The 23,391-nt window shown below is 36.6% G+C and overlaps 2 protein-coding genes and 1 non-coding gene across 3 annotated transcripts; all 3 read right to left on the bottom strand.

Annotated features, from left to right (window-relative positions):
- Positions 1-4,300: 4,300 nt before the first annotated feature.
- On the bottom strand, positions 4,301-11,133 carry LOC132155097 (protein phosphatase 1 regulatory subunit 7-like). Its single transcript, XM_059563884.1, has 10 exons — positions 11,024-11,133; positions 10,227-10,322; positions 10,091-10,146; positions 9,944-10,009; positions 9,698-9,828; positions 8,824-8,986; positions 8,586-8,702; positions 8,409-8,513; positions 7,937-8,023; positions 4,301-4,988 (listed from the first exon to the last, which is right to left on the bottom strand). Exons 1-10 carry the CDS (start codon positions 11,061-11,063, stop codon positions 4,812-4,814), a joined length of 1,038 nt encoding a protein of 345 aa, XP_059419867.1. The 5' UTR covers positions 11,064-11,133; the 3' UTR covers positions 4,301-4,811.
- Positions 11,134-11,662: 529 nt separating this feature from the next.
- LOC132155096 (putative glycerol kinase 5) lies at positions 11,663-22,967 on the bottom strand. The gene is made up of 16 exons (XM_059563883.1): positions 22,378-22,967; positions 22,219-22,312; positions 21,195-21,270; positions 21,013-21,106; positions 19,129-19,260; positions 18,967-19,042; positions 16,734-16,795; positions 16,057-16,130; positions 15,903-15,963; positions 15,678-15,804; positions 14,880-14,984; positions 14,655-14,749; positions 14,420-14,523; positions 13,485-13,544; positions 12,711-12,844; positions 11,663-12,548 (listed from the first exon to the last, which is right to left on the bottom strand). Exons 1-16 carry the CDS (start codon positions 22,504-22,506, stop codon positions 12,382-12,384), a joined length of 1,590 nt encoding a protein of 529 aa, XP_059419866.1. The 5' UTR covers positions 22,507-22,967; the 3' UTR covers positions 11,663-12,381.
- Positions 20,168-20,239, bottom strand: trnaw-cca (transfer RNA tryptophan (anticodon CCA)). The gene has a single exon. It is a non-coding gene; the product is annotated as a tRNA-Trp (tRNA).
- Positions 22,968-23,391: the final 424 nt, after the last annotated feature.

The following is a 23,391-nucleotide window of genomic DNA, read 5'->3' as shown; positions in this document are numbered from 1 at the left end:
AACAAATGTAAAATATAGTCTATTGCCGCTCTGTCATCTTCTCGTGCTGGCTGCATACACTGCAGTCAGACATTGGAGATTCGCGCTCGTAAATTTTCAAATTGACCATAACTTTTAATTCGTTGCTTCCAACTGGGGTGGCAGCTGGGGTGGCAAGGCTTTCTTTAAGGGTGACATTTGCCACCCCATGCCACCCCGGTATACCGGGCACACAGTTTCAATGGAGGGACTGAGAGCTCTCGGACTAAATCTAAAATATCTTAAACTGTGTTCCGAAGATAAATCGAGGTCTTACTGGTTTGGAACGACATGAGGGTGAGTTATTAATGACATAATTATGATTTTTGGGTGAACTATCCCTTAAATATAAATGAACGATGCATGGTTCTGCCCTAAACGTGTAAGTTACAAGTTTGTGAAAATACTGCCAGTGCCAGGTAAATGTAAAGCAGATTGTATATTTAAAATTGACAAATACTAAAAACAACGTGTCTACACCAGACAGAGATGCGACACGCGACAAGAGCAAATAGATGTAGGCTAGTGATGTTTTCTTGCTGTGGACTCGACAAATCCATTACAGTAAACTGATGCCGATCTCCGGCGCTCTGACACAAAGAACCATTTCAAATATTCATAAGACAATCGTGAAAAAAAGGTTTCCTCAAAAGTATTAAATAGCACAACTGTGCATTGCATCAGGATTGAAATAATCAGAAATGGTTACTGACCAGCAAATCAGCATATTAAAATGATTTCTGAAGGATCATGTGACACTGAAGACTGGAGTAATGATGCTGAAAAATCAGCTTTCATCACAGTAACCTATATGTTAAAACATTCAAATTGATATTTAAAATTGACAATGTTACAGTGTTTACTGTATTTAAAAAAAATGGTGAGCGAGACTTTCCGAGAGAGAGAGAGAGAGAGAGAGAGAGAGAGAGAGAGAGAGAGAGAGAGAGAGAGAGAGAGAGGCAGGGTACCTCTTTGGATGGATGGAAGGATTTTGTTACACATTAAATCTCTTAAATTCAATTAATATGTATTTTTAACAGATCACAAATTGTTTCATGTTAAGAGTAAAAATATGCAAACATTTTATGATTTATTGATGAAGTTTATTTGAACTGTTCTTTGTTAGTCAAAATCCATAAATCATAAATAATTAGGCTGCTAATCTGAAGTACATTATGCATAGGCTACTGAAATTTGTAAATATATGCATGAATGTAATACAAGCAGGCACGTGCACACATAGACATGAAAAGGGGCTTGAGCACCTGCCCTTTTTATTCCTGGAGAGAAAGTGCCCTTTTTTCTGGGATGCTTTTTTTTTTTGAAAAATAATATATATTTCTGTTTGCACACAGCTTCCCTGTCAAACAAATATATTTATTGAAATATAGTATCTAAATATCAGGTCAGGAGTTCTGAAGCGCTCCCTCTCCCTCTCCTCCGATTGTTAAACCCGATTGTATTGCTTCCGCAAAAGAAAATAGTCCGCTCCGTCTCTACGGTTAGAATCCTGTGAGTCCATAGCAACGCTCTGTTTTTCATGGCAACGGTCTGTTATACTCCGCACAGCGGTCTGTTGGTTATAACAGACCGCATTCTACATTGGAATTCAACCAAGCCACGTAATAAAATAAGTTAATAAAACCACCAGGTGATATGCTTTAGTTATTTTGTTTATCCTATTTACCTGCATTTCCCTGTCAATTAGATGCAAATGTGCGCATTTTAACTAGTTGACGCCTAATTTGCATACAGAACGTCCCCAGTTATTGACTTACATCAAGAGTCTTTCCCCCTGAAATTTAGAAATCTAATTTGGTCAATTTAGAAATAATCTACAGATGCAAACAGATGGAGGATACACTCTAAAAAATGTAGTAAATCTGAGTAACTGCATCTGGTACATTAATAAATAAAACTGAGTAGAAATAATTTAACATTAAACTTTAAAAATAACAATATTTATAAATTAACTATTTAAGTAATTTAACTTTTTTTATTTCCTCGAAACCTTTATAAAATAGTATTCCATACCACCACAAATACATACATGACATTGGCTTTTATTGAATTTTTACTCAATTATTTTGGTAAGTTTAATTTTAAAGTGTTATGTATTCTGATAACACCAAAATAATTAAAACGATGTAGTGCCTTGTGCAAAAATAAACAAATTATTAGTAAAACACGCCCCTCTGTTTGATGCAGTTATTTAGGTTATTCTAAATATGAAGAGTTCAGATGAAAAATCCTCTAAGTGCCATCTGAAATTTCCTTCAATAATGATCATTTTTTATCAAGCTTGTATGTTTATGTTCACTTATTTCACATTACTGGCAATGAAAATTACCTATTAATTGTCATTTAAGTTAAATTACTGAACTTAAATACGAGCTTGAAAAAAAAAACCTCTAAGAAAATTTCAGATGGCACTTAGAGGCTTTTGCATCTGAACTCTTCATATATACTTGAAACTAGTGGCATAGAAAATGTTTTCAAAACATGCACATTGTGGAATGGTTTCCTTTGCTGCTCTATAAACCTAGTGAATACTAAGGAGACCATGGTTTCTGTGAACTGATTATTTTGTAGACATCTTTTGAAAATGAAACAATTGCGTGAGTTTGAGGAAGATAAAATTAATTAACTTTTTTAATTATTTTTTTTAAAAGGAAGTCAGAGTTGCGTTAATATATATATATATATATATATATATATATATATATATATATATATATATATATATATATACTTTTTTGTTTAAAAAAAAAAAAAATAATTATGAGAAGTGCCCTTTATTTCACTTCAGCCCCTGCCCCTCAAAATTTCTGTGCACGTCCCTGAATACAAGCCCAATTCATGCTAAAATAGAGGCTAGAAATAGTAAATGGTAGCCTATGTACCCCACTTGCAAAGTCATGTGTTTATGGTGTATTGATTATGTGCTTTTGTGCTGAGGTGATTTTCCTGTTCCCATACTGTGCTCCCAAAAGGAGCATAGTCTGGGTGTTGTTTTTGTTTTTTCTCCTCACTTCCCTAATGTTATGCTGTATTTCTTCCTCAATTCTCTGTCTTCCTGTCCTGTCTACCCCATTGTCATATTGTATGTATGTATGGACAGGTTGATGGCTAATTTCGCTGGTACTTGTGACTAGTGACAATAAAGGCCTACTACTACTACTATTATATACATCTAATGCATATTGTACTGTGATCATATTGGTATACTGAAATAAATAATTATGCAAATAATTGCTGGTATATACCATGATTTAATGACATATGTTTAATATTTATATTTATCATATTTATATTTAAACATGACTCATGGCCTTCTTTATTCAGCACATTTGATAGTGCTGCTGTTTTTATTAGAAGCTTATGTCGATCAATATCGTTTACCAGATTCTTAAATTTAAGAATACTCCTGTGAAAAATATTGTTGATCTGAGATGGACAGAATCTGTCAATATATTCATGTGTGGAATGGAATATCCTTAAAAAAATTTCGAATAGGATCTTGGCCTCCAATATTGCAATATTTAGCAATGGCCACTGAAGCGCTAAGTGCTATTAATATTTATGTAAAACGAGTTGCATTCTGAAATCAGATGTAACCTGCATGTCTTGAATGCAAAACAAACATCAGATGGGTGAGCATTGTTCAAATTCAGTTTATTTATAGTACACTCAATTCTAAAACAGTCAACCAAGCTTGTAAAACAAAGTGAAAATTTGAGCAAATTAAAAGCAATCATATGTATTTGTTCTTTAACCCTTTTATAGGGACTGGGTTCATTCAATAAAGAATCAGCTGAGTGAAACCCCTCAGACCCCCCTCCTCAAATTGGAGTGGCCAAACACAGTGAACACACTGTGGCCTCTTCCATTCACCTAGTGCTGGGGGAGGAGAAAACAACTCCCCAGACCATACATTAACATGAGGGGTCTGTGTGTATATTTTGAGTGCATGTGATATTTAATATTTAAAAAAAAAAACTAATCCCCTGATATCACCTTGCTCTGTGGAATGCCTAAAATGACTTAAGATTGTGGCATAACCTTAGTTTTAAAATGGAATCAATTTCTTTTAATATATTCAGTATTTAGGAAGAATGCACAATTTGAGTAATGTCCTATTTCAACGAGCCAAAATGTTAACATACTGATACAACCAGAAACAGAACTGATATGCAAACTGAATTCATAAGAGCATAACACTCACAGAAATTGTCCCTGATCACATCATAAAATAAGAATTTCCTCATAGCCATCTTCAGTCTCTGAATACAATGTGAACTCTGACCTTTTTACCACCTCTTATAGTAAATAAGACCTCCGTGCCTGATGTAAATCATACATGGTGGAAATGCCTGATTTTAAATGACCTGGTCCTACATGGATGGATGGAGAGCGAGAGAAGGGATAACTACGATGCAACAATTTCCTTACTGAAATGCTAAGGGCAGTAAGTTTTAGCGCTGATATATTTTCGGAGCAACAGGCATCAGCTCCTTTGAGCTCAGACTAATCAGTTCCTAAACTGAAAAATAAATTAACAAGCAATTCACACGATAGCATAAATCAGAGCATAGGTATACAGTCTCTGTGTGAGTAAAGGTGACAGCAACACTGAGAGAGTGAGATTCTTCTTTTTTGTTGTTAAAAAGTAAATAAAAGACATAAATAGGGCAGACACCAGACTGTGTCTATGAGGTGCGTCAGGGAAATATAGTGTGTTTATAGTATGCTGTGGATGGTTTGGGGGAGGGAGGGCACAATGAGATGGATGATCAGAAATGGATGAAGGTGGCATCAATCTGCCTGACACTGGGAAGAGCCAACATGATCTTGCGTCTGTACTGAGGGTCCTTCTGCAGAGGGTTTCTCTCCAGATAGACAGTATCTAGACCTTTGGCATTCTTGAGTTCATCCAAGTCTGCCCAGTTATGAATTTGGTTGTCATTCATCTGTATAAGGAGTAAAACAATCTCTTATGATTCTCACATACATATACACACACACACACACACACACACACACACACATATATATATATATATATATATATATATATAACAGATGAATTGCATATATATATATATATATATATAACAGATGAATTGCATATATATATATATATATATATATATATATATATATATATATATATATATATATATATATATAGTCCTGGCCAAAAGTTTTGAGAATCACATAAATATTGGAAATTGGAAAAGTTGCTGCTTAAGTCTTTATAATAGCAATTTGCATATACTCCAGAATGTTATGAAGAGTGAACAGATGAATTGCATAGTCCTTCTTTGACATGCAAATTAACTTAATCCCAAAAAAATCTTTCCACTGCATTTCATTGCTGTCATTAAAGGACCTGCTGAGATCATTTCAGTAATGGTCTTGTTAACTCAGGTGAGAATGTTGACGAGCACAAGGCTGGAGATCATGATGTCAGGCTGATTGGGTTAGAATGGCAGACTTGACATGTTAAAAGGAGGGTGATGCTTGAAATCATTGTTCTTCCATTGTTAACCATGGTGACCTGCAAAGAAACGCGTGCAGCCATCATTGCGTTGCATAAAAATGGCTTCACAGGCAAGGATATTGTGGCTACTAAGATTGCACCTAAATCAACAATTTATAGGATCATCAGGAACTTCAAGGAAAGAGGTTCAATTCTTGTAAAGAAGGCTTCAGGGCGTCCAAGAAAGTCCAGCAAGCGCCAGGATCGTCTCCTAAAGAGGATTCAGCTGCAGGATCGGAGTGCCACCAGTGCAGAGCTTGCTCAGGAATGGCAACAAGCAGGTGTGAGCGCATCTGCACGCACAGTGAGGCCAAGACTTTTGGAAGATGGCCTGGTGTCAAGAAAAGCAGCAAAGAAGCCACTTCTCTCTAAAAAAAAACATCAGGGACAGATTGATCTTCTGCAGAAAGTATAGTGAATGGACTGCTGAGGACTGGGGCAAAGTCATATTCTCCGATGAAGCCCCTTTCCGATTGTTTGGGACATCTGGAAAAAGGCTTTTCCGGAGAAGTAAAGGTGAGCGCTACCATCAGTCCTGTGTCATGCCAACAGTAAAGCATCCTGACACCATTCATGCGTGGGGTTGCTTCTCATCCAAGGGAGTGGGCTCACTCACAATTCTGCCCAAAAACACAGCCATGAATAAAGAATGGTACCAAAACACCCTCCAAAAGCAACTTCTTCCAACAACAGTTTGGTGAAGAACAATGCATTTTCCAGCACGATGGAGCACCGTGCCATAAGGCAAAAGTGATAACTAAGTGGCTCGGGGACCAGAATGTTGAAATTTTGGGTCCATGGCCTGGAAACTCCCCAGATCTTCATCCCATTGAGAACTTGTGGTCAATCCTCAAGAGGCGAGTGAACAAACAAAAACCCACTAATTCTGACAAACTCCAAGAAGTGATTATGAAAGAATGGGTTGCTATCAGTCAGGATTTGGCCCAGAAGTTGATTGAGAGCATGCCCAGTCGAAATGCAGAGGTCCTGAAAAAGAAGGGCCAACACTGCAAATACTGACTCTTTGCATAAATGTCATGTAATTGTCGATAAAAGCCTTTGAAACGTATGAAGTGCTTGTAATTATATTTCAGTACATCACAGAAACAACTGAAACAAAGATCTAAAAGCAGTTTAGCAGCAAACTTTTTGAAAACTAATATTTATGTAATTCTCAAAACTTTTGGCAACGACTGTATATACATATACACATATGCATATACACACACACACACACATTCTAAATCAATAGTCTGAAGTACACATTTTACATACACTACCATTCAAAAATTTGGGTTTGGTAAGATTTTCATTTTTTTTTAAGAAATAATACTTTTATTCGGCAAAGATATATTAAATTGATCAAAAGTGACAGTAAAAGAAACTCATACTAGTTATTACAAAAGATTTAGATTTCTAAGAAATACTGTTTTTTCCTCTTTTTATTCTTTAATCTTTTTTTTTTTTTTTTACTATTTCCACAAAAATATTAAGCAGCACATCTGCTTTCAGGACTAAATCATCATTAAAAATAAAACTCCAGCCATGCATTTCTAATGATCAGGCCCATATTCGTGAAAAATCTTAGTGCTAAGAGTGGCTCCTAGTAACAACATTCTAACAGTTGGGGGTTCGATGCCTTGCACATTCTTAGAAATGTGGGTGTTTCCTCTTAAAATGAAAGAAAATATCCTAGTAAAGAAGAAAGTAATTCAGAAAGAATCTTAATCTTTAAAAGAGGTCTTAAGGACTAAAATTGTTAGGAGTAGTCACAAGGACTCTTAAGGAGAAGAAACATGTTGCACTCAATGCATGACAGTGCGTTGATAAGATGCTACACATTAGATCGTGCAGCGATCATGTTTGTGTGTGACAATTATTATTAGAGACATGCTAACATCTCCGACAATGCACAGAAATGTCATAGCGTAAGAAATGGAAGTAATCACTACATTAACATATTTGCAAACAGGAAAAATGCAACTATGCAGCAGTGATGATGACTTGGGTCTGTATCAATTTTCTAAAAGCAAGGTGATCACACAAACAATTAACAGCACTTTTGCAGCAACTATTACAGCAACGGTAAAACAGGAAACATTTTGCCTGAAGTGAAGTGAAATTTTGAAGTGAAGGTTTATAATAGACCCTCCTCTTAAAAAGTGCTCTTATTTCCTTCTTGGACAACCAACCAATCACAGTCATCAAAAGATTGTGTCATAGCTAGCAACGGGGTCAGCCCGCCTCCTCACTAATATAAAAGTTTTTCTCTTAGAGACTTAAGATCATTAAAAATATTCCAAACTTTTGAATGGTTTTTCAAATTGACATGTAGTGTGCCATAAAATATACAGTAAACCGGTCTCTGTTTCTTACCCAAAATTCTTTTAATTCTGTCAGATGGCTGATATTTTCAATCTTTTTTATCCTGTTTGCAGCGATATCCAAAGTTGTCAGCTTTTTCTAAAAAAGAAAGGAAAGAAAGATTCAAGCTATGTATATTCTAGCACTAAAATATTTGGGGCGGATAAAAATAAAACCACTGAAGTGTCGGCAGATCAGAACACACAGAAATCCCCTGTGGAGTAAAGGTGCTGTGAAGAGTCAGACAACTTCGGAAAAGCTGGAGAAACGTGGATATTAAGCACAAAACTGCTACATACTAGACAGTTTCTAGTTTGACAGCTCCTTAACATGCATTTTATGGTGCTTTCTTTATCTTGTAATTTGCTACAGATATTTAACAGGATTGTAAACCAATGCTAAGCCACAAATACTTTGTGCAAACATCAGTTTAGAATTGACAGGTAAAAGTATTGCATCTGTGGGCAACCATGGTAGATCTTACATTGTTCTCTAGGCCCTCAATGACTTCAATGCCATTGTGACTCAAGTAAAGCTCTCGCAGATTGACAAGATTCTGGAGTCCCTCCAACTTCGTGATGCGGTTACTCTGTTAAGACAGGAACAGGTGTTAACACCAACAAAAAAAACAAAAAAAACAACCTTTCTAGCACAAACGCACCTGGATACTGAGAACCATGAGATTGTGCAATCCATCAAGGTTCTGTAGCTGAGAGATTTTATTTGTGCCGAGGAACAAACTCTCCAAAGTAGTAAGAGAATCCAGATTCTCAATAACCTAAAATTTACATAACGACATAAGCATTTGTGTACATAAAATTCAAGCCAGGAAACGAATAGAAATGTTAAACAGAAAGCAAAGAAGAATGTGCAACACAGAGCAGATCTGGATGTCTCACCCTGATGCGGTTAGAGCCCAGCTCAAGCATCTGGAGGCCCGTCAGTTGATCGAGGTTAGCGATGCTCGTAATCTTATTATGAAGCAGGAAGAGTTTCTTGATTTTTGTGAGACACTCCAATCCCTCAATCTTCCTCAGTAAGTTGAACGATACATCTAGCTGCCTGCAGATCACAACCACAAATGAGGAAACCGCGGGTATTTGTAGCTTTTCAATTCTTGAAGTACAAGAGACGGCGTAAAGTTTTTAGAAACCAGTTCATAAAATCCTTAGTATTCATGATGGTTTTTGTAAGGCTTTCAGGATTTTGATTTAACAAAGCTTTTTTTCTTCACTTACATCTGTCCCCAAAAATATCACAAGGAATCAGAATACAAAAATTAAAAGTCACTGTATGTACACTACTGCTCATATGTTTGGAGTCAGAAGTATCTTGCTTAGCTAGGTTGTTTTACTTGATTATAAATACAGTAAAAACTGTATTATTGTGAAATATAATTACAATTAAAAATAACTTTTCTATTTTAAAATGTCATTTACTCCTTTGATGGCAAAGCTGAGTTTTCTCAAGTTTTCAGTCACATGTTCATTCAGAAATCATCGTAATATGATGATTTGGTGCTCAAGGAACATTTATTATTATCAATGAAACAGTGCCTGCTAAAATTGTGAAAACTGACTTGATTAAAGAAAGTTACTTTTGATAAACTGAATGCATTCGTATTAAAATGATTTTTTATTTTTTTAATATATATATGCACTGACGGCAAGCTTTTCAATAGCAGTGTGTACATACATCTATTTTTAAATGCATTTTTGAGGAAAATAAACAAAAAAGGTCTGCACAAAATAATTATCGTCCCGCTTGACTCACTCGAGCTCTGTTAGGGCCTGAAGATTCTCTAGTTTGCGGATCTGGTTGTCATAAAGATCCAGTTCCCTCAGTGAGACAAGGCTGTCCAAGTTCTCAATGCATTTGATGAGGTTTTGCCTAAGAGAAATTGTCTGATGATAGAAACAAAAGAAAATGACTCAATTTAAGATCTAATAAGCCACTTTATCCAGTAACTATACAACCTTACTACATAACCTAAAAGAAAACAGCATTTGATACTCTAACCTTTGCCTTCCGAAGAACCTCCAGCCCCTCAATCTTCCCAATGCGGCAGTGGACCAGATCCACATCCTAAATAAACAATCAAGACACCGTGAACCATGGTGCTAATCACATCATCTGTCTATCCTCTCAAAATCTCTCTCTCATCACCTCTTCATCTGGGTCTAAGGTTATGGTGTCCATGTCAACAGGTGCCTCCTCGGGTACTAAAAAGAAAATTAGAGAAGCGGTTAGGATTATGAAGATCATCGTTTTAATAGTTTCCCCTCCTGCAAGGTGGTCTCACCAGTCGAGGGGGTTTGCAGGGACTCGACTTCTCCATTGAGACTCTTCCTCTTGGTCTCATCATCACCAGATTCCTCAGACTCACCCCTCCTGTCAACTTTAAATCACAGTCTTTATGAATAATTAGGACACACCTACAGTACTAACCAGCTTCCAAAATGCCACTGCTGTTATCTGGGCTAAAGAATCGAGATAGCACCTACTTTAATATGAAAGGACTTCAGAATTTCAAAGCCCCCATCCATTAAATGAACCCACCCCCCCCCCACACACACACACACACACACACACACACACACCCTCATCCCGCAGCAGCATGCGAGCAAACTGTGCTCATAACGTTACAGCAGCGTCGAGAAAATCTCGAATTGTCACGTCTGAAAGCCCATATTCAGCTTCAACTAGGCTTTATCCATACGAACAGGTGAGATTTTGACAGGTAACGTGAACTGGTGGGCTACATCTGCTAACCATCAAGGTGTGCTGGCTTTGACGCACGTACACGACAACACACACACACCTGAAAACAGGTCGGGTATTTAAATACACTCAAATTATCTAGAAATAAAGCAGTTTTTAATCTCCATTTCATGCGTGCAAACTATAAAAGTAAGCTAGCTTTAGTTAGCTGTGTGATAAACGTAAACAATCACAACATTAGAAGCTGAATTAATGGTAAGAGCACTAACTGATTAAAAATAAAATCTCAGCCTGATTTCAGAAATCAAAAAGAATAATATCTGGCTTAATAGAGGCTTTGTTGAAAATAAATCATTAAAAATAGACTAGTTAGCTCACCTTCCATCTCTTGAGGCTCTACGACAGACAAAGTAGCCATTTTCCTTTAAACCCGCCCACTTTACTAGATGATTGACAGCTAGATCGACCAATAGCAAACCCGACATCCGTTTCCTACGCCACGGACTATAAATAAATACGATTATATAATAAATTTAACACACGATAAAGCCAAACACACACAACCACACACACACAATACATGCTCCGAGATTATAATTTTAAAGTTATTATAAATAAATCTGCTATAATTTCTTCCTAGAATCCTTGACCCATATAATTAATGATTCCTCATTCGGTTCAGCCCTTTATTGAAAGGCTTTATTATTTTATAACATTGTTCGGCAGACTCAGTTATAAGACATAGGGAGCCCCAGCACTTTCATTAAAACATTATCTTTACTTTAATTTTTAGACCCATGCATTTTACAATGTTTATCAGGTCCGTGACCCCACAATGAAAACCATTGCTTTAATTGCATGACAATGCATACAATTTGAACCTGAATATTTATCAAAATCAACTAATTTCACATACTGACATGAAACATGGCACAATGTTAAGAGTTCTTAGACAATCTATTAATACATTTATCTTTACAAATATTGAAATACAACATATTGAAATACAAATATGAAATACAGTTGATTTAAAAAAAAAAAACACAATGCCAAGACTATATATGCAATTAGAAAATATCAACTAAAATTACATGAAAATTACAACAGCATTAATGAATGCTTGTATAAATTACCATACATGCAATGAATGCACAGTGTGTTAACAATGTATGATGAAAAAAAATAAAAGCGCAGTGATTTTTTCTTAACTCCCATCTATGTAAACAACACAAATTACACATAATTACAATACTCCTTTAGGGTGAGATATCATCTTTTGGGAGATGAGTAACTGAGGCACCTCACTGATGACCTCTTGTACAAAAGCACCTCATTAAGGCACGTAGCAAGTTAAATTAATTTGTTCATATATATATAAACAGTAGTTGGATAAAGGCACTTATTGATTTTTAGTGTCTAATGACTAAAGTATTGATTGGCAAAATCATAACAATACATCGGTCTTATTCTGAAGTAAGAATTGTGCTGCAGCCTGTCACCTCATCATCACAATTACACTGGATTCACAGCTAGGTGACTTGGATTTACACAAACAAGATGTAAATCTGTAAAATCCCTCGTGATTTGGCAAAACTGCAACTAACAGTTGATAAGCGAGTTTCCAAATCCAGATTGGAAATCATACTTTTCAAGTGTTTTCTCGGTGTGAGAGAGAACCGCCCTAAACCTGTTCGCATGAACATGGAGTTTACAGAATCAGCTTGTATTCTGGGAAATCAGGGCTGGCTGTACCAGTGCATAGAGCGCTGAAGAGCCCTCTCCCAGCTCTGCAGTACACTTCTGTATGGACTGCCCTTGTCCCAGTCTGCTTTACTCCTCCGGGGAAGGAAATGTTGGTCAGTGGTCAAAAGCTTCTTCAGCTCTTCTTGGTTCCTCCAGTAGCCTACAGGACAATTTAGAAAAAATATGGCCAGATTAACAATTTATTCTAACATCTAAAATTTGTGTACCAATTATGATACAATAGACTTTATAGAGTTAAGATGAATTAAGCCTAGATAAGGAATGGTTTCTTTTTTGCATTCTAATGTGGCTTGTTCCTCACCTGTTCCTAGTCCTGCAACAAAAGCAGCTCCAAGGCAGGACATGTCAAAGTGGCTTGGACGTTCTATCTTACGCCCCAACAGATCAGCTGTGAGTTGCATGATGAAATTATTGGTGCAAACACCTCCATCTGCCCTGTAAATGTGTAGCAATATCCAAACGTTCAGACAGGCAGGATCAAGCTACAGTACAGACCAAAAGTTTGGACACACCTTCTCAATCAAAGAGTTTTCTTTATTTTCATGACTATGAAAATTGTAGAGTCACACTGAAGGCATCAAGGGCTATTTGACCAAGAAGGAGAGTGATGGGGTGCTGCGCCAGATGACCTGGCCTCCACAGTCACCGGACCTGAACCCAATCGAGATGGTTTAGGGGTGAGCTGGACCGCAGACAGAAGGCAAAAGGGCCAACAAGTGCTAAGCATCTCTCGGGGAACTCCTTCAAGATTGTTGGAAGACCATTTCAGGTGACTACCTCTTGAAGCTCATCAAGAGAATGCCAAGAGTGTGCAAAGCAGTAATCAAAGCAAAAGGTGGCTACTTTGAAGAACCTAGAATATGACATATTTTCAGTTGTTTCACACTTTTTTGTTATGTATATAATTCCATATATAATTCCACATGTGTTAATTCATAGTTTTAATGCCTTCAGTGTGAATCTACAATTTTCATAGTCATGAAAATAAAGAAAAATCTTTGAATGAGAAGGTGTGTCCAAACTTTTGGTCTGTACTGTATGTAATAACGACAAACTAACAGAGCGAGACCCTCACCTGATTTTAGTGATAGGAATACGGGTTTCTCTGAGCATGACTTCAAAGAGCTGCTTGTTCCTGAAAATCAGAATCAGAACATACACAATCATATTAAACTGCTAGCTTTTTTTAAATAAATAAAAACTTGCATTTACACACTAGATGGGGTTGGAAAAGTTAATCTATTTTTGACAACGTTAAAAATGGATATTCATTTTGAGATTTGCTGGAGATTACATTTTATTAAAGTTAATATTTATATAATAACTTAATAATCTAAGTGAGACAAAAATCCAAAAACCGATCGATATAAAAAAGAAAAAGAAAATTCTTTCCAATATCCAATATCCAAATCCAATATCCATGATAAGGTATGTATCATGCATCTCTAGTTATAACACACATCAAAATTTAAAACATAAAGAAACAGAAAAAAAATTCCATATACGTGCGTGTGTGTATATGGTCCAATCTCAAATTTATTTAGAAGTGGCCTAAGAATTTGCAGGTTTTCTGGGGATAAACTTGGTCTTTTCTATAAATTTAATTGTGTGACCATTGCCTGCAGTTAAAAAAAATTAAAATAAATAACCTGTAAATTCTTAAGTGTTAAATACTAAGCTAAAGTCTACAAACAGGATTGGATATGCAGTTGAGGACAAAGAATATTACATTGTCCTGCAACGTTCTGATGCTCAGATATTTTAATTTCCACCAGTATTAATCATTTATTAATGTTATCTTGCATTTTATCAGAACAAGAACAATGACAGATGATTTGAAGCAATGCAGCACTATGTAAAGAGAACTGATTGATTAATTTGGCTTGCACAGTGTTGTAATTTTTCATTCTGACACAAAATGTCCCTTCTGATGTTTTACAGCTTTCACAGATCACGTTCTTTGATTGAGGAGAGATCTTATGTTGATACAGTCAAATCTTTCGAGCTCACCTGAACACTATAGACTCTAGAATGGCTCGGACTAGATGTCTCTTGGTTGTGGATGGTTTTAAGCCCATGAAAGAGGCACAAGCTTTAGGATCATTTAGAGGGGCCTGCACCACATAAAGAGAGAACATCTTGAAATGACATGACACCGTTTAAAAACCTCTCATATTTACAACAAATCCTTGAGATAACAGAGACTTAAAAACAGTATCATGGATACACACACAAACACACACACCTGTAAGCCGCTAAAAGAAGGCACAAAATACACGCCGTCTGAGTCTTCCACACTAGTGGCTATGGCCTCAGTCTCCGTCACATCAGAAAAGAGCTCTGTAAGACAGGCACCAAAAAAATGACGCTACGAAGATCTGGAATGTTTTATGTTTTTATGTAGTGAAAAATATATATTCAAGTTCAGAAATGTGGAGGCTTGTAAATGCACATTAGTCCTCGTCCTTACCGAGATCCTGGGCCCATTTAATGGCAGCACCTGTTCCAGCGGCATTACCTTCAGCCAGATACACAACATCAGCACCGATCTTCCAGCCCACCAGAGGATAAAGGCCTTATCAGAAAACAGATGAAATAAAGAGATATAAAGAGAGACCAACAAATCGTGCCCTAACCTAAAGTGATGTACACGACTGTTCAAAGGTTTGAGGTTGGAAAGTGATTTTTAATGTTTATAAGAGAAGTCTCTTATGTTCACTGAGGCTGCATTTATTTGATCGAAAATATAGTAAAAACAGTAATATTGTGAAACATTATGACAGTTTAAAAGAAGTGTTTTCTATTTCAAAAAAAGTCATTTATTCAAAAAAGCTGAATTTTCAGCATCATTACTACATGATCATTCAGAAATCCTTCTAATGTGCTGATTTGCTGCTAAAAAACATTTGTATTATCAATGCTGAAACCAGTTGTGTTGCTTAATGTTTTGTGGAAACCATGACGCATTTTTTTTTTTTTTTTTACAATAAAAGTCTTCACCCTCCTCTTTGATCGATTTAATGCACCGTTATTGGATATATATATATATATATATATATATATATATATATATATATATATATATATAAAATAAAGATCATTCTGAATGGGAGTGTAAACTAAAAGCCACAAAAATTTTGTTTTTATGCGGTCTAAAATGCTGTTTAGTTGGCTTAGAATTATTCGTTTGAGTGGTTTAGTAGCATGTCTTTCATTCCAGTTTACTCTGAAAAGCTTGATTGATAAGATCAGCACTGGAATGTCATACCGGCTATAGACGTGTGTGGTTTGTTTCCTGTATTGATGTCCATGAAAGTCCCTGTGCCCATAGTAATTTTCACATCACCAGTGTCAAAACAGCATTCTCCAAACATGGCTGCTTGTTGATCCGCCATCTGTGAAAAAGACACGAAAGGTAGGGTTGTGGCACCAACAAGACAAAATCAAACACACACACATATTATTAAAACTGCATGACAGCATTTATACTCACAACAGACATGATTGGGATGGGCACCCCGAATATGGATGGATCACATGTGCCAAATTTATGACTAAATAAGAGAAAAAAGAGCACTGATTGTTTAGTCAAAAGTGGACTAGACAGAATTCTTGAAATATCAGAGCAATTCAGGGTGCATGAGTACCTGGTGTTCTGTACCCTGGGTAGGATGGACAGAGGTATAGAGAGAAGTGAGCAAATAAATCCACTCCAGCACATCTGATGATCACACACACACACACACACACACACACACAATGAGAACAGACAGAATCCTATGAACAAGCACTACTTACAGAAGCACATTCTAATACACTGTGTGATGAAAAGATAGAAGAACACACACACACACACACACACGACAAGACTTAAAAAGATCATTCACCCCCAAAAAATTATAGAACAATAAAAACAATTTTTTTAAACCAACTCACTGTTGACCCAAACCTTTTAGAATACTGTGCACCAGTAATCCAGGCATGTGCATTCATTTTGAGAAACATTTAGATTTAATTTAAATCGTTATGTGCTATGGCAAAGTGGAACATTTTTGCCCTGTTCCTCAAATGAAGCAATTGTATATTCAAGAATAGCACATTTTCTCCTTTTGTGTTCCATGTTAGAAAGGAAGTCATACAGGTTTGGGACAACAGACAACATGAAGGAGCATAAATGATGACCTTCATTTTTTGGGTGAACTCTCTAACTCTGTTTTTAAATGTCAAATGTCTCAATGCACTGTGTACTGAAGTCCACAATCCAAAGGTAATGATCAGATAACAGCAATTATACAAATATAGTAACTCTACAGTTGGAACTGACCTGATAGGAATCAAATATTGCTGTTGCACTGGCATTCGAGTAATCGGTAGCATGAACCAGGCCTGCAATAAACAAATAAACAATAAAACACCACACATTTAAAAAATATGCCATGCCAAGCTCAACAACAAGGAATTTTTCCCAGTCTAACGTTCAGATTGTCTCAACCTGGCAACCATTTTGCTAACCTGTTAAATCATAACCAGAGCTGTTATATATATAATTCATCCATCTCTGGGACAACCATAAATTCATAATTACTGATTGGTTAATAATGTGCATGTGTACATTCAAAAATGTGTACCGTTTGAAAGTTTGGGGTTTGATAAGAATTTTGTTATTCAGCAAGGATGTATAAAATTGATCAAAAGTGACAAAAGAAATTCATAATGTTAGAAAAGATTTTGGTTTCAAACAAATGCTGCTCTTTAGAACTTCCTAATAATCAAAGAATTCTGAGTATCTAAAAAAAAATGTATCACCGTTTACTCACAAATATTAGGCAGCAACCATTTTCAAAATGGACAATAATAGGCATTATTATTACTGATCATAAAAATTGACCACTAAATCATCATATCAGAATCATTTCTAAAGGACCATGTGATACTCAAGACATCATAATAGTAAATTACATTTGAAAAGATATTAAAATAGAAAACACTTCTTTTAAAGACTTGTTTTTACTGTATTAAAATAAATACAAAAAATAAAATAAATACAGCATTAGTGAACATAAGAGACTTCTTATAATTTAAAACATCATACCATCCCCAAAGTTCTGAGCGATAGTTTAATTAAACAGCTTGAAACTAGGGATGCAACGATTCCATTTTTTTCAGAACCGATCTGATACCGAAAATTCTGAGTATCTACCGATACCGATAACGATCCAATCCGATACAAGCACAGTATTTTTTTTTAATCAATGTAGAATTTCTATAACCTGATCATCACTCTTTTGTGTTAAACACAATCTACTACATATAGACAACTTCATTTTAGTGAAAAATAACAATTGAAAAAATATATATATAATCATAATCTATGACAAAAATACTATTATTAACTAGTGGATAATTCAGCAAAAGATACTCTAGATTCTAAAAAAATCACAGGTGAGTCTCAGTGCGCAAGCTGCCCAGCCCTTCCGAGTCTATATAGAACAGTTAGTACAATACACTGTACACTCTTCACTGCAGTTCAGTCAGTGTACTGTTTGAGTAAACGGATTACTCCGGGATATTGGTTTATTTAGACTAAGAGGGAGTGTTAGCCACGTTAAAAAAGTAAATAACTTAAGTAATTTGTGGATTAATGCTTACTGGAGACACGAGACGTTTCAAACTATTTAGTCTGAGTTGTGGAACTGGTTCAACCGGTTCACTAAGAAGAACCGGTTAAATCAAACGATTCGTTTGAGAAACGGGCATCACTAGTACAAAGGGAAGAGATATTTGTACGTAGTGTATTAAATCTGTGCATTGGTTTATTGAGCCATTTCTTTGAACAGTTTTAAACCTCAGTTACTATGAGCTCTTGAAGAGAGTTTCATTGTTGTGACTGTAGTAACTGAACGCAACACACCGTTTGATTGCTGAATGGAGGATGACAGACAGCCGCAGCGGAGAGAAGAGTTTGTGAACTTCAATTTAATGACTTCAATATTAATCTGTACATCACATGGAACAGCTTTAGAACAAAACGTTTTGGTGCTTTATAATGTTTTTGTGCCTTTCGTGGGGCTCAACAATAACACAGAATAGTATACAGAGGATCTGGATCGGTCTCGTCTGACCGATACCTTATCAGCAGAAAATGCCAGTATCGGAGCCAATACCGATCCGGAGTATCGGATCGATGCATCCCTAATACACTCTCTCACTGGCTCCTGGCCACCCATATCAATGATGTGATAAGTACTGTAAAATCATCACTGTATATATGACTACTTATGATTATCTACTACTCATTACACTGGTGTGTTACATTCATTACTCTTTTGTCAAGGGTTGAGGGGAAATTGCTTTCTAAGGATAGTGTCAGTCAGTGATGTAAGACATCTGATCTGTGGCACGCTTTCATTGAGCTGATCACTCTAAAGAGCCTACAGATCTAACTGGTTTTATTTCAGCAACCCCTCAAAGGAATCTTTGAGAACACTATGCACTCAGAAATTCAAGTGACTTCTATACATCAGGACAACATTTCTATTTCATAGTGAAATACCCACCTTTAGTCAGTTTGTACAGCAGCCAGGTGTCTATGGTCCCAAAATAACAGGAGCCGTTTTCGACCGCCTGCCGCAACTGAGAAGAGAGAAGGTTAGGTTAAATATAACCTGCCCTACAGAAGAAAAATGCTGAATGTCATATCTTAACTACTCCTGGTTTACCTGAGGAACATTGTTCAAGGCCCAGACAAGACGCAGAGACACATGCTGGGTGGAAAAAACTACCAGGCTGGCGGCAAGGAACCGCTTCTTTCTGGTGAGGAAGTGCAGCGTCTTCATCACTCCATGTACGGTCTGCCATAAAACATACATGAAAATAAATGTGCCTTCAAACAAAGGTTTACCGAAAAATTCAAACCTGCTGAAAATGTATTTAAACAGGAAAATGGTTTTTCAATAAGGTAAGAGGAAAATAACAAACATTCTGTTTTTTAATTAAAGTTAGTTAAAGCCGAACAATAATGCCAGAAACTGTCCCCAATTAAGCCAAAGGTGACAGTGGCGAGGAACCAAAACTCAATCGGTGACTGAAACCTTGGGAGGAACCAAAAACCAAAAAGCCCTAAGAGGAACTTAAATAAAAATAAAAAAGCAGACCACAACCTTTAATCTCAACCTCTGCCCTCAATGATAAAATACTCAAAAATGTTCCACAAATAACCAGTTCTACTTGTGACTACACAGGGATGTTTGCTCTGAAATACCATGGAATTCTGCTGACTCAGACCTGCGTACTTTTAGCATGTGTCACAAAGATACTCACAGGCCAAATATTCCCATCCACATTCCCTGTCATCACCTTGCACAGATATTTAGTCAATCCGTGTCCAAGCATTCAGAGGGGTTCATGTTTGAAAGTGAAAGTGACATTCAGCCAAGTATGGTGACCCATACTCAGAATTTGTGCTCTGCATTTAACCCATCCGAAGTGCACACACACAGAGCAGTGAACACACACACACACTGTGAGCACACACCCGGAGCAGTGGGCAGCCATTTATGCTGCGGCGCCCAGGGAGCAGTTGGGGGTTCGATGCCTTGCTCAAGGGCACCTAAGTCGTGGTATTGAAGGTGGAAAGAGAGCTGTACATGTACTCCCCCCACCCACAGTTCCTGCCGGCCCGGGACTCGAACTCACAACCTTTTGATTGGGAGTCCGACTCTCTAACCATTAGGCCACGACTTCCCTAACGAGATGACTTGACCCCGACGTGATTTGAACACGCAACTTTCTGATCTGGAGTCAGACGTGCTACCGTTGCGCCACGAGGTCTTCACGAGGTCTTCAACAGCTGAGTTGCTCATTTAGCTCACGGGACTTGGAATGAAACACTCATTCACTGATGTACACAATGAATGACAAACTCTAGAAAATGTCACGGTCCAAACAATACACAGTTTGTATTTCGTAATAAACTGCTGTAAACTGGAATGAATTAACTGTAAGTCAAAAGTTCAGAAAGGAGTTGGCAAGTTTTTGAAAAGTCTGATCTAGGAAGAGTTTATTTGATCAAAATACAGTAAGAAAAAAATACTGTAAAATATTACTACAAATAAAAAAAACTTTTTAATTTGTATATATATATATATATATATATATATATATATATATATATATATATATATATATATACACACATATATTACAATACTTCAGAAGTCATTCTAATATCATTCTAATGGTCCTTTAGAAACATTTCTCAATATCATCATCAGTGTTCAAAATAGTAATATTTTGTGTTGAAACAATTAAATTATTTCAAGGTTTTTAATGCATTTATTAGAAATTGAAATATTTTGTATTATTAAAACTTTTTAAAAGTAATAATAATGCAATAATGTATGAATAGTGAATGTCAATCCAAGATGTTGGTCATGTGGATTATGTTGACTGGTCTATTCCAGTAATTGTCCACTGAGATTCTGACATTCTCTAGTATTTCTGAATGGGTCACGTCTAGACATAAAACACTCTCTAAAACAAGTGTTCATCACAAGGAGAGAGAAATGTGTTTGAGGAGAGGACATCATGCACAGCAGCCTCACCTTCATAGTGCAGGACCTGTTCCACGATCTCACCAACTCGGCCGCCCTCAAGTCCTGCCAGGTGATGAAATTATGAAACGGTTTCCCCGTGTTTCTGGGGATGATAACAAAACAATTCATCCTACATTAGTCAGTTCACTCAGTTTTCTGCGGAACAATGACAGGATTCAGTGTAAACGGACCTGTCCCATGTCATGAACGTTGCCCTCTGGGTTGAGATCCCGAGACTTTCCATCTGGCACATCTGTAAGCCAGCGTCTAAACCAAAGAGAGAGAAGAGGAGTCTTATCACTCCTCTAACCTTTAAAATCATGGACCTACATTCATCACAGAGGTTCTCAACCTTTTTGACTCCGAAGCCTCCCTTTGTCTGAGACGATATTTAAAGGCCCTTCTATCTAAACTGATATGCACCCCTGGCACCTCTTACAGTAAATACAACTACGATGTCTAAAAAGATTATTTCAGTTTAATGAGTTTTCACATCTTTATTTGTAGTGCTTTTTAGCATTTCAATCAAGACGATGTCCCACTAATAGACTGCACATCAACATGATTTACAGTAGCCCTGAAAAGTACATTAACACCTTATACCTTAGTTTGTTTGCTTGTTAGTTGATTGATAAACATAAAATTATATTCATAAAAGGCAGCATTTGAAAGTAATGCTACTGTATTTAATTAATATCATATTATATTATATATTTAAAATTATATTATATTAATATTTTCATATAACATTTTTGTGTGACTTTTAAAGTCTAGTATACTTGACGTTTGGACTGTAAAATTATACAGTGTCCATATTACACATAAACATATGTGCAATAACACTATCTGCTGTGCATTAGTTGCACTTCCTGTTTACTCAAAAAGTACATGTATAATGAATGATACTTTATATAATAAACCTGTTAAAAATTGACATGCAGAAGAAGTAAATGTGTTGGGCTTGATTCATGTTTTTTTTATTTATTTTTTATTAAATTTAATTAAATGGTGTCTAAATTTAATTAAAATACAATTTATCCCCACAAACACAGCGAGACTGATCGCAGTTTGCTATTTAAAGTGCAATATTTGTTAAAGATAATTTGTTTGCAAGCATGCCACTAGGTTTGATGTTTTGACATCTGATGCAGTGACATAATTTCTGAAAAGTAATTTAAGTGTCCAAAAAGTTTTGGGGGACGTTGTATGTCTGACCTTGAACTGCTCCTTTGACTACAGTCACAAAGCCCTTCCACAGATCCTCAGGTTCAATCTCGACCCATCCAGGCTGAGGATAAAGTAAGGACACCTGTAACAAGGAAGCTGCTATCAGATCGAGCAAGGCACTGGCACAATGTCAGGTCAGTCACTTACCTTCGCGGAGCAGGACCCCCTGATACTGGCGCTCTTATCGTACACATGACACCTGATGGAGGTTGTTCCCACATCAACAGAGAGAATGAAAGTCTCTCGTTTGCTGAAGCCGTTTCTCTGAGTCCCCATTGCACAACTCGTTCACTCAGAAAGCTGCTGGGATACTTTAGTCACCATGGCTGTGTGTGAGCATGACAGGGAGGATCCACACTTCAGTCAAATGACCCTTTTCAACTTTGTTCCGTAGACCTCTGAGTTTCATTCCTTCATAGACTTGAATGCCTTACCACTGGCTTTTAATCCGTTAAAAGGCCGATTCAGTGTGTTCACGTCATTGTTCTGAATGGACAAATGATAACCGAAAGCATAGGTATGTGTGCCCTAAACTCACTCGCGCAAGTGATCTCGCGATTTTTAAATCGGCAAACGAAACATCTAACGTTTACAGTTGCGATTTCAGCCAAAAAATTAAAAATAAAAAAAAAACAGTCGCTTATTTTCTACAGCGAGAGATAAAAGTTACCGAGAACTTGAAATGGATGGGTCAATCTCAGTAGTGGGGCACCAAAATATAGGCGGTCACTGCACGTCACACATCAGTCCATAGGTGTGGAGAGTTCTTAAAGAGACAGAGCAGCAGTTTCAGCCTGCTGACGTCATGTGGACTCGCTGCTAAATAATGGAGCTTTTCGGAAATTGACCATTTTCACATTCCAGGGTTCTTACTAGATTAAATATTCATATTTGGATGATTTTCTATCAATCTTATTTTTCCCGTAATAGATGGCACGGCCATTTGTAAATTTATATGGGTCTGCTGGCCCTCTCAACCGCTTCCAGCTTTTTTTTTAGCCTTACAAAACAGCTAATTTTGCTGCTTGATATTGCAAATCGGTGTCTACCATATTATTTTAATGTATTATGTTAATTATGAACACACTGGTTTGTAGTGCAAAGAGTTTTAACGTTTACTGGACTTTGTTATTCCAAATCACTCCCTCAACCGTTGTCGTC

This window comes from Carassius carassius, chromosome 12 (genome assembly GCF_963082965.1).
Source record: "Carassius carassius chromosome 12, fCarCar2.1, whole genome shotgun sequence".
Lineage (NCBI taxonomy): Eukaryota > Metazoa > Chordata > Actinopteri > Cypriniformes > Cyprinidae > Carassius > Carassius carassius.
The sequence above is the reverse complement of the archived record's forward strand: the minus strand, read 5'-3'. Positions and strand labels throughout refer to the sequence as shown.